We start from the raw sequence: 15,409 nt of genomic DNA, 5'->3' as shown, positions 1-15,409 counted from the left end.
AGGGTCAGTGTTATGAATAAAGGAATTTGGAGACATGCCCAGGGAGCAGGGGTGGAGAACACAATGTAGCTGTTCACAGCAGTCCACCAAAAAAAGCTCCCTGGTTTGTTTTTCATGAAGGATTTATTCACGTCTCATTCAATGGGTTGTTGTTTAACGGGAGCCCCAGGATGATTATTATACTGTCAAATGTGCCTTATGGGAAGGAGACTAGTAAATTTGAGGTTTACGCCTGTGTTTGAAAAGCAAAGGGGAGCATGTGGAGCAGCAAACAGAGAATAGCAAAGGCTCTTTTACGTATTTTATGAGCACAACAGTAGCTTGACTATCCTAAGAAGGGAAGAAGGCCAGAAATGGATGTGTTGCAGCCTCCATCCGGTCTGCAGTTGTCAGGTAAGCTGCGGAGAATTGCAAAAAACTTTGACACAGAGGCAAAGGAGAAAAAATTATGGAGTGAAATCATCAATCTTTTTGATGGTGTTGGTGTGGATGCATTGAAAAAGAGGAAACCATGAGATGAAACTTTTGACTACATGTGAGGAAAGGAAAGGAATGAGATCTTTGAGGCGCACGCATTTTTAAATGCATGCTCAAAACCTGGGAATATCAAACTGCATTGCACTGTGACTCTCTTTTGACAACAAAAATTACTACATGTCCTCAGGAGGGTAGCCCGAGGTCTAAGAGCCCCCTGCCTAGGGCTGAAGTCCTTAAGCTTTGGCCCTGGATGGTGGGGCTCAGACTTAGACTTCTTCAGCTCTGGGATCTATCAAGTCTCAGCCAGCCCTGGCGAGCCCATTGAAATGGGGTTGAGACCCATTTGGGGTCCCCACCTAGAGTTTAAGAACTGCTGTCATAGAGCAATATGTCATAGAATTAAGGTAACTTGAATCAGACCTGTGACTTCGGAAAGCTGACAAAGATTTTGGTTAGAGATAGGCATTGCTCTGTGAAAGAGGTTTAATTTTAGAAAAAACTCTCTAGATATGCAGGGTAGCAGGAACTATGAAAATGCAAACCAAAGAGCCTAATTCATAAGTAAAGGTTATCTACAAACTAAGTAAAGAATGTAGCCAGAAAAGATCAACTCAAAAAGTGGAGCCTACTCACTGTGAAAATCACTGCTGGGAAAAGGCTGGGAACAGAAAATTAAGAGGAAGGTGTGGATCACAACATGGTGCCAAACAGTGTACTGTATTGCCTTTGGGAAACACTGTCATAAATGTGGGAGAAATATTCATTTTGCAAAATGTTGTAGATCCCAAATGCAGAAAAGTCAAGTGCGTTCAGTTGATGACAACTTGGTTGAGCAATTTTACAAAGAGGTACTGAGATCCAGCAGACCTGAGGAAAGGAACTGCACATCACCTGTGAAAGCAAATGTAATAATTATTCCACTCAAACTGGGCACAGGTGCTCAGGTTAATATTCTATCAGAACAATATTGAGACTGAAAATAAGACTAAAACTGGGATCAACAAAAATAAAAGTAACTCTTTATTTCGAAAGTCCTTTCGGTGGTCATGTGAGTCTGTATCTGCAAAAACAACAAGAAGTCCTGTGGCACCGTAGCGCTGGTTTACGCTAGGGATTTATTTTGAAATAACCCCCTTACTTTGAAATAGTCAGTAGAGCATCCACATTACCAAACCCATTATTTCAAAATCTGTACTCCTGCTTTCCTCAGGAAATAAGCTTATTTGAAGTAGTTATTTCTGGAGTTATTTCAAATTTAGTTATTTCGAAATAATTTCCTAGTGTAGACATGCACTTAGAAACTAATAGATTTATTAGGGAATAAGCTTTCATGGGGGGGGAAAAAAACCCACTTCATCAGATGTAATAGAGTGGAAGTAACAGATGTATAAATAAAGAAAAAGTTGCTTGTGTTTGAGGCTAATCAAGTAAGCGTGGAAGTGGCTTGTTGACAGCATTTGTTGTGGAGGTGTGAAAATCCAAATTGGGGAAACCTGCCTTTGTAGTGTGCTAAGAAATAGACCACTATCAACCATAAAATCTCCATATACGGGTTCCCATTTGTTCTAGTCCCCAAGAAGGTATGCCAATTTTAGGCTTTGCTTGCTTGTGAAAAACTCAACTATGGTATAGTGATGACAACTTGATTGAGCAGTTTTACAAAGAGGTGCTGTGAGCCAACTCTTACTGCAGGATCATACTGAATCTGACTGTTAGGTGCTAATTTGGGAATATCATGATCTGTTTCAAGGGTTGGATTGTTGTTAGGTTGAACACTCAGTCTAGAGAAACAAGCAGGTCCCTCCAGTTTTCCATCCATATGGAAAGTGCCTTTTGATATACTCAGTGCTGAGCTTACAAGGATGGGAACAATGCAAGGAATAGAAAAAATTGAGGTGCCAATGAAATGGGTGAGCACGTGCACTTGGCTATTATTTTTCTTGTTGTGGAGAAAAATAATGGTAAGCTGCACATTTGCTTAAATCCTATAGACTTCATTAAAGGTATGAAAAGAGAACATTTCAAACTACATCCAGAGAAAAGACGATGCTTCCATTTTTAAGTCCATGATATTTCAGTGCATTGGATGCATCCTCACAACTTTAGCAGCTAAAATTAACCAAAGAAAGCTCAAAGCTATATGCATTTAATTCCCTATGAGAAAGATACAGATTCTTCCTCATACCCTTGATCATAGCTTTGGTGCCAGAAGTGTACCACAAAACCATACATATGATTCGTGAATTTATTAATGAGGTCGACACCTCAATGGATAGCATCATCATCAGGGACTTAATTAAAGATGATCATGGTTACAGATTCCAGGAAGTCTTTGTTGCAACTAGAGCAGCTAACTTGAAATTAATAGGCAGAAATGTGTGTTAGAGGTTACAGAGGAGATTTCTTGTTGTAGATATTTTTTTTCAGTGAAGGTGTAAAACCAAATAAGTTTTCAGCCATTGAAAAGATGCTACCTCTGCAGTCAAAGAAAGATGTTCAACAATTCCTGGGAATTATTAGTTATCCTGGAAAACTCATACCTAATCTATCTACAAAAGCAGCGGTTTTGAGGAAACTCCTGGAAAACCAAACATGGTACTGGGGTACAGAACAAGAGGAATCTGGGAAGGCTTGGAATAACAACTGATGCAAAAGTTAGCATTGAAGTTCTGTGCAGCAGTCAGGCTCCTATTAAAATTTCAGCAGATGTTTCACCGTCTGGGTTAGGTGCAGTGATTTTACAGAAACACGAGGAAACATGAGGACTGACAACCAGTGTCAAATCCAAATCACTGACTGAAAAACAAAATCTGCACAGATTGAGAAGGTGCTTTTAGGAATATTATTTGCCTGTGAAAGAGTCAATCGATATATTCATGGCCAGACTGCAGATGTTGAAATGGTGTTGCCTGAGAGGGAAGTATAATAGAATTCATGTGGGCGAGGCTCACCAATCTGACTAGAAGGTTCTAGGTTTTGTCCTCCTTCCCCAGGTCACAAAAGCTGAGAATTATGAAGCTCTATGTTTGGAGCAAAATACAGGACTATGTAGCACTTTAAAGACTAACAAGATGGTTTATTAGGTGATGAGCTTTTGTGGACCAGACCCACTTCCTCAGATCAGATTTTGATTTGAGGAAGTGGGTCTGGCTCACGAAAGCTCATCACTTAATAAACCATCTTGTTAGTCTTTAAAATGCTACATAGTCCTGTATTTTGTTTCAGCTACACCAGACTAACACGGCTACATTTCTGTCACTATGTTTGGAGGTGGATCTGGGAGCCCACAGCAGAAGCCGCACTCACAATGAGGATAGTACTGAATTAAAACTATGTACATTATGACAGATATTCAGATGGCAAATAAAACAAAACAGATCATACAGCACTGATCTCACAGGTCGATTCTGAGGATAGCATTAAAAAAATTTGGTTATACAAATTGTAGTCATCTAATTATACAGATAGTTACCTAATATAATACCATCCTCACATACCCGTCTAACAGAAGACTGTGTGCCAAAGAAACCAGCCTCCCTCTGCCTGTGGGACTTCGGTGCAAGGTGAAGTCTGGATAATTCGTAAGCAGAGCAAGTTAGAAGTGAAGTAAAGGCTTGAACGTGAAAAGAGAAGATACTAAATTAGGGAGAAGAGAGAGTTTGTGCTCAAGCCCTGAGCTTCCTTATTCCCACAGCTTTTATTAAACTTTTTGCATTATTAATACCCAGCCCCTAATTACCATAAGCAGATTTCTGCACCAAGAGATTTTGTGGTATACATGCTTGATTGGACTCTTGGACATAGGAAAAAGTGAGAGAACCTGCAGTTAGGTGCAAAAAGGCCTGTTTCCTTACTCTCAAATGTCAGTTGCTGGGTCTTCAGTTTTGGACCTATTTTAGGTCTCATGAGGTACTGAGTCACATACCCTATCTCTGTACTGACCCAACTGAAAACTTTGCTACAAAATCTTGCACCATTTCTAAAGAAATACCGTATATTCCGGCGTACAAGACGACCTCTGATGTTAAAAAACATCCCCCAAAAATCGGGGGTCGTCTTGTACGCCGGGTATACATCCCAGGCGCGCCTGGGATGCTCCGCCGCCGGCTTCCCCTGAGGCTTTCAAAGCTGCTGAGGCTTTGCTCCCGGTGCCTCTGGTCTGCTGGGGACCATCTCCAGCAGACCAGGGACACTGGGAGCAAAGGAGGCGGAGGGGCGCTGGGGTATAAGATGAAACCCTATCTTTTAATTAAAAAAATAGGGGGTCGTCTTATACGCCCAGTCGCCCTATACGCCGGAAAATACGGTATTGAGGATATTCAGTTTAATTCCTAAAAGATATTAACCCTTACTTATCATGCTACACTACTACAAAAGCCAACTCGTATAGGATATGTCAAGTCCTACAGGCCTTGCATTACTGGCATCACCAAAAATATAGTAAAGGGGTAGGATAGGAAAAGATATAGCTTAGCAGGATACAATGGACTAGGGATGTTAAATTGCAGATAATTGACTATCGAATAGTCGATGCATTTTGCATCTACTTGACTAATTGATAAGGCGTCTCCACCTTTGAAGTGCAGAAACAGCCCTAGGTCTGTTGCTACACTTTAAAGGCAAAAGTGCCACATGGAGCCCGGGCTCTGCACAGCACTGCTCCTGTGAAACGCTGCGGAGCCTGGCGTCAGGCTCCTCCCAGCGTTTTAAAGCAGCAGTGCCACGTGGAGCCCAAGGTCCTTCACGTCCCTATAATGGACACCCACTAGCGTTATTTGGCAAATGACTAAATAGCAGTACCTCAGGATTCAAAGCATAACAATAAAACTGCAAAGCAAAACTATGATTTGGTTGTAATCTATACAACTGGTAAAATGAATGTTCACTGCAGATGCACTTCCCAGAGCAGTAACTCCCATTACTAAACCAGAAAAGATCTTGGAGACAGAGGTGCCAATCTAGGTAGGTTTGTCTCAGGAGCAGTTGTGTTAGTCTGTATCTGCAAAAACAATGAGGAGTCCTTTGGTAGTTTAGAGACTAACAGATTTATTAGGGCATAAGGTTTCATGGGTAAAACCCACTTCATTAGATGAATTGGAGATGAGTATACAGAGTCATGGGTATATATAAAGATAACAAAAGAAAGAAGGTACTTGTTTAAATGAGGCTATTCAAGTCAGGGTGGAAGTAGCTCAGTCACAGCCGTTGATGTGGTTATCGAGAGGAGAAATTGCCTTTGTAATGTGTTCACCAGTTAAGATTCTTATTCAATCCTAAGTTGATAGTACTGATAGTATTCAATTTTCAAATGAACTCCAGTTCATGGTGGATATACACCTACATTAGAAGACTTATCTGGGATTACTCAAGCCCTTAACTCAAATTAGATTTATTCGTCTTCATTTAAATCAATGTTCTGGGGTTGAGGGCTTCAGTATGCAGGCTGCCCCAGTCCTCTCTCACCATAGCAGCTTGGGGCCAGGTGAGAAGTTCCTGTCTATGGTTGCTGCAACTCTAATGGGCACAGCCAGGAGAGGGATGCATGTCCCCTGGCTCAGGGACAGACAAACGTAGACAAACTCTCTGAAATATATACAGGCAGCCCCTGACTTGAGACGCGATCAGTTCCTGGGGAAGCGTCGCAAGTCGGGGGTTTTGTAACTTGAACCTGTGTTTACGACAGGTGCTGTGTGCCATCGTAAATGCAGACTGAGGACGTAAGTCGGGGGTTTTTGGCCCCTTCTGCATTTACAAAAAAGGTCATAAGTTCAGGGGGTCGAAACTCGGGCCATCGTAAAGCGGGGATTACCTGTAGTAGATAGGTGTTTTGAGGTTATAGCTATCCCAGTCCCTATCTCTTTCGCCTTGCTGCCCCTGTGGTCATTCTACAATATAACTGTTCCTTCTACCAGACACCTCCCTTTCCATTTTATAAGAAAAAATTGAATTCCAAGCACATCCCATTGTCCTGGTGCAAACAAATCCTTATCTCGCTTTACGTTATGATAAGAGAAAACTGCGTACTAAATTTGGTGGTCTTAGCTCTTACTACTTAGGAGGATTTCTTGAACAGACTCCCAGATGGACAGACAGGCAGAAGTACACTTCTAAAACATATAGTAAGATGTATGTATAGAAAAGCTAATTTTTAAAGGGGGAATATGTGGGGATATATTTGTGCAAAATTATAATTTAGAGTGGCTCCTTTTAAGCGTCAGTATTATGAATGTAGGAATTAGAAGGCATGCCCTGGAGGCAGGGTGAATAAAAGTGTATGTGTGCTCAGCAGTCCTCCACAGAAGCTCTCTAGTTTATCTTTAATAACTTGTATTTCCTCTCTATCATTTATGGGTTTGTTATTTAATGAATCTTAGAAATATTACAGTAATGGTTGGGTATTTAATATGGAAAATGACATTAAATAGCTGTGAGTTAACAGTCAAACATCCACATCCCCAAGCTGTGATTTTTAGTAGGAATGTTCTTGACATTTCTTAACTGTCTTGCCAAGGGCCAGTTAAAGTTGGAGATAAATTACTTGGGTTTTCTGAGATCTCTCAGCAGGTTAGAGATCCCACTCCGTCAATTGCAGTGTGATAGGTTTGATAACTTTTATACCAGAGCCTAATAGCATGCTTAATTATAGACTTTGCTTTGATAATGCATCTCCAGATTGTTGAAAGGATGCTTGCAATGAGGAAATCTTAGATCTCTGTGCTGAACAGGTAGATCAATACAAAGCTATTTGTATAGTGGTTAGGCTGGTAAGTTAAATTCACTTTTTAACATGTTTGCTTCTTGATGATTTGTTTAGGAAATGATAACAATTAAGTAATCTTTGTGATGGTAAATGGTATTATTTCTAGTAAAATCAATTCTTAAATCCAAAACTAACGGTTGTTTAATATGATAGCAGCTAGTTGCAATTTAGTAATACATCAGGGCTCATGTATTTTAGTAGTTTAAAGCCACATTAAAGGTGGTTGAAAAATATTTTTCATAATATAAGAAAGCTGTAGGCGCCTGGCATAAGAAGTAGGTTAAAGTATATGTATTCCTGCATGTAGGGAGTAATGTTAATTTTACACACACAACACACGATTCTTAGAAGAAATAAAAAGATTGCAACAGAATCTTTAAGTGAAAACACTTTCAATCTTAAATTGAGTGCTGACATAAGCAGCTGCCCCTATTCTCAATATTGTGGAAAGAGATTTAATTGATAAGGTTAAGAATGGAATGGTGACATCTACTGTGCCTTTATCCAACACCGATTGCTGCACAGTGCCAGCGGCCACTGGAATGTTACTGAAGAACGCTTTGGTACTGGACATGTTTCTTCTTGGTGAATTGTAAATTCTGTCGTCTTGGCCTGGCCTGCAGAACCACTGGGAATGTGTATGGGGGAAGGAAAGGGCCTGTCACTTTTCATTTAAAAAAATTCCCTAGCCAGTTTAAAATGTTCATTGCTATAGGAAAAATCAGCTAGGGAGTTGATCTTGGGTGCAGGAGTTAGTGGTAGCTAAGTGGAGAAGAGCAAAAAGTTGTGTATTGGGTTGTTTGTGTGTGCACTGAGGCATAGTAGACAGATTGGAACATGGTCAGCAGCTGCACCTATCTGTGTCTCTGGGAAGAGGCAGGAGAAAGTGGCCAATATGGAAGCATGAGGGGAAGTGAATAGAGGTGCCAAATTGACTGGTGAAGGCTGGTTCAGCCTAAGAAGGTTTGTAGTATGATGTGACAATAGCAGCCCTCTGAAGTGTCATCAGTTCCATAGGTACAGCTGTTTCCTTCACAAATTCCAGATTAATACACATGTGATCATTTCATTTGCCCCTTGTAATTCAATTTGGTATGGTAATGTCACTATAGCTCACTGGGTTATAGCTGAGAATTCTAAATTCAGAACAGACTGCTGAGAAATAGGGCAGATTCATCCCAAGCTGGTGGTTATCTTTTCATTGTATTGTACAAATGTGAACTTTTATATCATCACACTTGTTAAGAAGAGGTCAAAATGCAGTGTGTATATATAGGCATTCCAGTCCTTAACTTACCACTCAGATACTGGACTTCACAATGAGTGATTACTGAAAAACCATTTTATCAGATGTGGGGTTTGTCCAATCCCAAGGGATCAATCAGCCACATACCCAGGTCAATATATAACACGGATCTTATCCAATAATCATGCTATTACCCAGGGCTCGACTAACTGCGGCGAGATCATCTTGCCAGCCGCGCATGCGCCAGACTGGCACTGCGCATGTGCACAGCACTGGTGAATGGGGTGACTGGTTGAAATCTACTCACCACAGTGAGTAGATATAGCAATTTGTGGAGCCCTGCTAATACCAGTCCTTTAGTAGATAAAAACTAAAGGGTCAATAATATAAAAAGAGAGAAAAGAAGAGAGTTACTGAATGGTTAAAGGATCATATGCATACATGTAATTTTTAGTGTTCATAGATCAGGATCACCGCAGGAATGAAATAAATTGTTGGCCTTAGATGGCTCTCTGGAATTATATTGGGGATCATAAATCCTTGTTTAAAGGTTTCATGTTAGAAATCCAGTCCAGAGAAATTAAGCAGGGAATGAAGACACATGGAGACATTTCAGGGATCTTTTATATTTTTTGCCTTGTGCATGGAATTTTACTATCCCAAACCATGCCCATAGCCCTGTTTGTGGAAAGCTTTAGTGGCCAGAGATGGAGTCTAGGGCCTTATGAGCATATCACATGTCGTAGACTCATAGACTTTAAGGTCAGAAGGAGCCATTATGATCATCTAGTCTGACCCCCTGCACAATGCAGGCCACAGAATCTCACCCATCCACTGCTAGAATAATCCTCTCATCTGTGTCTCAGATATTGAAGTCCTTGAAACGATGGTTCAAAGACCCCAAGATGCAGAGAAGTGACCCGTGCCCCATGCTGCAGAGGAAGGTGAAAAACCTCCAGGGCCTCTGCCAATCTACCCTGGAGGAAAATTCCTTCCTGACCCCAAATATGGCAATCAGCTGAACCCTGAGCATGTGGGCAAGAGGCACCAACCAGAAACCCAGAAAAAAGTTCTCTCTAGCAACTCCTATTTTCCTACCATTGGCCTTTTTACCACTGATAGTAAAAGGTCAATTAATTGCCAAGATCATGGTACCTCATCAAACCATCCCCTTCATAAACCCATCTAGCTTTATCTTGAAGCCAGATAGGTCTTTTGCCCCCACTATTTCCCTTGGAAGGCTGTTCCAGAACTTCACTCCTCTGATGGTTAGAAACTTTCGCCTAATTTCGAGTCTAAACTTCCTAATAGCCAGCTTATATCCATTTGTTCTTGCGTCCACATTGGTACTGATCTTAAATAATTTCTCTCCCTCCCTGGCATTTATTCCTCTAATATATTTAAAGAGAGCAATCATATCTTTCCTCAACCTTCTTTTGGTTAAGGTAAACAAGCCAAGTTCCTTGAGTCTCCTTTCATAAGACAGGTTTTCCATTCCTCGGATCATCCTAGTGGCCCTTCTTTGTACCTGTTCCAGTTTGAATTCATCCTTCTTAAACATGGAGACCAGAACTGCACACAGTATTCCAAATGAGGTCTCACCAAGAGTGCTGTCTTGTATAACGGCACTAACACCTCCTTATTCCTACTGGAAATACCTCGCCTAATGCATCCCAAGACCGTATTAGCCTTTTTCACAGCCATGTCACAATGGTGGCTCATAGTCATCCTGTGATCAACCAGGACTCCGAGGTCCTTCTCCTCTTTCGTTACTTCCAACTGATGTGTCCCCAGCTTATAACTAAAATTCTTGTTGTTAATCCCTAAATGCATAACCTTACACTTCTCACTATTAAATTTCATCCTATTACTATTACTCCAATTTACAAGATCATCCAAATCTTCCTGTATGATATCCCAATCTTTTTCTGAATTGGCAATAGCTCCCAACTTTGTGTCATCCGCAAACTTTATTAGCGCACACCCACTTTTAGTGCCGAGGTCAGTAATAAAAAGATTAAATAACAATGGTCCCAGAACTGATCCCTGAGGAACTCCGCTAGTAATCTCTCTCCAGCCTGACAGTTCACCTTTCAGTATGACTCGCTGTAGTCTCCCCTTTAACCAGTTCTTTATCCACCTCTCAATTTTCATATTGATCCCCATCTTTTCTAATTTAACCAGTAATTCCCCATGTGATACTGTATCAGATGCCTTACTGAAATCGAGGTAGATTAGATCCACTGCATTTCCTTTATCTAAAAAATCTGTTACTTTCTCAAAGAAGGAGATCAGGTTGGTTTGGCACAATCTACCTTTTGTAAAACCATGTCCTTGCATGGTTTGCTAAATCAGAGAGGTTGGCCACTGGTCCCTTGGTGTCTGAGGCATCTTCAGCAAGCGCTCATTGAGCAGGATGAATTTCTTCTATGGCCTGCTGTGAGAGCTGAGTGTTCTAGATGGGCAATCAATATATAGGTGTCTGTCTTTGATGTAAATTTATTTGAGAGGTGTCACCCAGGAACAAACCCATTTGAGATACAAATGCTAGCTAATATTCAGAACTTTAGATGATACATGGATTTAACCATCATGTTGGCTGGCTTGTAACTTTGCAATTGACACCTTACATGACACACTTTGTAGAAGTTGTATAGAGTGCTCATATCAATTAGATAAATGGTTGTAGTCAATCATACAGCATCGCAGGTCATATTTATTGTTTGGCACAAACTCTGATGCAATGATACCGTGCAACATTGAACAGTTGCCACAGTTTTATCCCAGACTCTGCAAAAAAAGATGCAACATCCCTCATTGATCAGACCTGTAGATTGCCATTTGCTATTGGAGACAAGGTTAAGTCTCTGTTTAGTCACTATTGTGTCATCACTTCCCTTCAAAATTTAAAAAAAAGTCAGTATTTCTAGGGCTCTTGTGACATGGACCAGCCAACAACTAAGAATTGAGACATTGCCATTCTCACCTTAGTGTCTGAGATTTTTTAAGGATTGTGGGCTCAAGTACTATTTCATGCAATAAAGGCTTATAGGTCTGATATATATACACTTCCATCTTGGTCTGAAGATGTTTCTCCCACAGGCTTCCTTAGTTCATAGTTTAGATTTTTTTTACAAGGCAGTCATAAGAACCTTGTTGCACCTATGGGTAGGATTCAGGTGTGACTTATGGATAGGATACAGGGTGGGAAACAGGGCTCATCCTCTTACAATATGCTAGTGGGGCTTCTAGTAGTAGACCTACAACCAGATCCATGACTTTGGAGTTTGAATCTCATTTTTAATGGCTCTGATCACTTCGCTTGGTGCCTCTACTGGCTTTGTCTTCTACTTTGATACTAAAAGTAAAATTACTAGTGGTTATTATATCTGTATGAAGAATATGGGTGACATAGAATCTAAGAGTCTGTACTTATGATGTGTGGAGATTTTTATTCCAAAGGTAGTATTCCCATTTCATTTAGAAAAAGAGATGTCATTGATCGGTTTTTACTCCGCTGTAAAGATAGAAGTGAGTTAGTAGCATGCTTTAGAGATTAGAGACTCTAAAATTTTCTGTGAACCATACACAGCAATATCTGAAGTTATGCAGGAATCGTATTTTTAACTTGCAGCTGTTCATTGGAAACCAAGAATTTAAAATTAAAGAAGATGGGACCCCGGAAGTGGATGAATTTGATATGGTATGTAAACTCACTTATTTGGCAGCTAAGTGAGACACACAGAATATAGGCCAGTGCTGCTTTGGTTTTATGCCCCCTGGAGTTGCAGCCTTATAGTGCTGTTTTTTTCTTACTGACCATGATGGTCTCTGGAAGTTCTGCTTGACTTTGTTTTCACACAAGTATCATTCTCATTGGATTTCCCCCTTTCCCTTCCCCCCCCCGAAAATATAGCTAGTTATAGTGGTTAGAATTTACAATTTTGTGTTACTTAGTAGTTGTTGAATTACAACCCTAGTAAATGGCGTTGCCCCTCCCCAAGCAGTGGGGCATGCCTCAATCGCTAGGGTTTAAGCCATGTGTGGCTTACCATAAACTCATGCCCATTAGAGCAGGGGTTTTCAAAGTTGGGACGCAGGCCTGCCCAGGTAAGCTGCTAGCAGGCCACATGACACTTTATTTATTTAAGCATCCGTAGGCACAGAGCCTTGTAACTCCCATTGGCTGCGGTTTGCTTTTCATGTGTTAAGATTTTGGATTGTAGAAATAAATCATCTAAACTGTGGTATAAATGAAGGTCAGATGATAAGTTAGCCCTGTTGGTTTACTTTGCTTTTTTTTTTAAATGTCAGAGTTGAGACTAAAGTGAAAAATAAATCTTGAACTTGATAAAAACTAAAGTAACTAAAATGAATGAAGTGGAGGGCACATGAGTTTTAATTGTCCCCTTGATATTCAGGATTTCCCTAATGATATCAAATAAAAGCAGTTGAAAGTATTCATTTATAATGGCTATGGGTAGTGGCACTGTGAACACATGACATATTAAAAGTCTCAGAGGGGTAGCTGTTAGTCTGTAACTAAAAAAACTTCAACAACAATGGTCCTTTAGCCCCTTAGAGACTAACCAATATATACAACTAGTATCATGAGCTGCTTCTTCAGATGACAAATTAGTGAGGAACTTGCCATAGTGTTAACAAGTACCACCTTTGTTTAATGTCCTCAAAATTGGCATTGTTAGGTCAGCACTTTTTTTTTGTTTTTTGTTTTTGCATGTGAGAGATATCCGAGCTTCAAATACTTGGAAGATGCATTGAGGAAATATTTGATTTGTTAATGGGGCTTTATGGAGTTGGAGACTTGTGTGTTTCTCTTGCTAAGTAACTCTTTTCTCTCGCCCTTACCTTTTGTTTTCCCTTAGAACCACAAGGTTAAATCTCTACTCTTGAATTTGACCTGCAGTAATAGAATGACTGCTGAACAGGTGCTGAATCATGACTGTTTCTTGTTGCCTGATGTGATCTCAGCTCCACCACACAGTGAATCTGGTGAAGAAGTTGAATGTGAAAAGAAAGAGGAAAAAGGCGAGGACATCATCAATTCCGACAATATAGATGACAATGAGGAAATAGGCCCTTCTCAGTAGGCCTGAGGACTTGCCAGTTATTTTTTGCTGCATTTATTTTTATTTTGAGTTCTTAAATAAATAAAAATAAAAACATAAAGGGGATCTGAAAGTAGTTGTCCTATTCTCAAATATTCAAAATATAAAAGGATTTGATAATCTCAATCATTTTTGTGTAATTACAAGTGTGGCCCCTTCATTGGGATTTCTTCCAAAAATATATTTCTAAACTGTTTGAAGTTAAGAGCATGATGATTCTAATTGAGGCAATAGCAAGGAGAAATGCTCCCAGGTTTGGCAGTGCTTTGGCTTTTTCACTTTGACCATTCTGAAGACTTTTTGAGGAGACGTTAATTAATGATGGTAGAGCTATTAGCTAGATACCAGGAGATTACATGCCTGTTCATGCCTGCTATCCTCTCCCTCTTTCCTCTTCTCTTTCTCTGCTCCCTTCCAAATTGTTCCTGTTAAAATAGATGGCTGCTACTGTTAATGAGTGGCTAGTGATGTTTTTTGTCACATAGCTAGGCAGATGTTCCAACAACAGCCTCTGTGACAGAAACCACCTGTGGTGCCTTGGAAATTGGTCAGCGGGGTGCACTAAATGGAGAGAGCTATCAAGCCTATTTTCCCTATCCAGAAATCAAGCCAAATGTGTTTGAGCCCTTCTGATTGAGTTGGCAAAGGGCCAAATATATTGTCTATTTCATACCAAAGCACCTGGCTGGCCAAATAAAATACCAGGTCTTGTTATCTCAAGAGAATCCTACATATCTGTTTATAAAAGTGTTTGTGTGGGGGGAAGAGGGAGGGAGGTGTTTAAGCAGGAAACCATATTGTGTCTTCCAAGTTTTAATCCTGATAAAAATAAATACAATTTCTGAATGTTTGTTGAAACACATTTTGAAAACTGCAGATTTTCACTATAGGTGGGGGAGGTGTTGGAATAAACAAAAAAATAAAACCTCAAAGTATTATGCAAAAATTGGAACAAATCTGTATATAATTTCTGGGACACAAGAAATCGGTCCTGAATTGAATGTTTATTGAAGCCACTGCTAGGCCACTCATTCAGTAGTGTATTTGGAAACCTAAATGGGAAAGAAGAAGTAGCAGTGGAAAAGATCAGAGGCAGAATTCCTGTAAAAATATATCTGGCCACCGGGTGTTGCTCTTGCCTGGTAATATTGCTCATGGACAGCCTTTTAGCCAGAGATTATTGTGTGTAGTAGATTTTTTTAACAGAATTACTGTAGTAGGTCATTACCATTTGAAGATTGTTCAGTGTTGTAGTTTTTGTTTTGGGGAAGACTGAAGTTTCATGTCCAGTGATACTTAACGTGCAATCTTGGAATTGCTTCTGTAACATTAAAGAATGTTTTGGCAGAGGTGATATTTCATCTTTAATTGATATTTGTTTTTCTGACTGTTTTATTGCAGATTAAGATGTTCAGTCTTATTTTTCCTATTAGAGGGCGCTTATCAGATATTTGTAACTACCGTAAAATAAAAATTGGTGATAGCAAAATCTTTGGAAAGTGACTTTGGTTTCTGAGTTATTTAGGGTTGACACATACATTTTGATTACTACGCATCTAGCTTTTTTTTATGTTAAACTGTATTATCACAGTGAAAAATGTAACAGAATATGCAAAAAATTTAAAACAGTACTTACATATTGTTGAATGAAGCTTTTATTAATTCAGGGATATGTTTTAAGTAAATGCTGCAGTAAGTATCTAGATCACTAACCTAATATTTGGGTTTTATTTTCAATACTGCATTGAAGATTTGGTTTGAGGAGGTATGTGTGTATACATAACTCTCCCCAAAATG

General features: G+C 39.8%; 1 protein-coding gene across 3 annotated transcripts in view; it reads left to right on the top strand.

The window, feature by feature from the left end:
- STK31 (serine/threonine kinase 31) overlaps window positions 1-15,115 on the top strand; it is a 93,869-nt gene extending 78,754 nt beyond the window's left edge. For all 3 annotated transcript variants that reach the window (XM_006138366.4, XM_025179112.3, XM_075922194.2), the window contains 2 exons: window positions 12,118-12,186; window positions 13,370-15,115. In XM_006138366.4, coding sequence (XP_006138428.2) covers window positions 12,118-12,186; window positions 13,370-13,594 — 294 coding nt within the window. In that variant the 3' untranslated portion in view covers window positions 13,595-15,115. The remainder of the gene's footprint in view (window positions 1-12,117; window positions 12,187-13,369) is intronic.
- The last annotated feature ends 294 nt before the right edge of the window (window positions 15,116-15,409 follow it).

The sequence above is a fragment of the Pelodiscus sinensis genome, chromosome 2 (genome assembly GCF_052426305.1).
Source record: "Pelodiscus sinensis isolate ZL-2025 chromosome 2, ASM5242630v1, whole genome shotgun sequence".
Classification (NCBI taxonomy): Eukaryota; Metazoa; Chordata; order Testudines; family Trionychidae; genus Pelodiscus; species Pelodiscus sinensis.
This window is presented reverse-complemented; position numbering and strand designations above follow the sequence as displayed.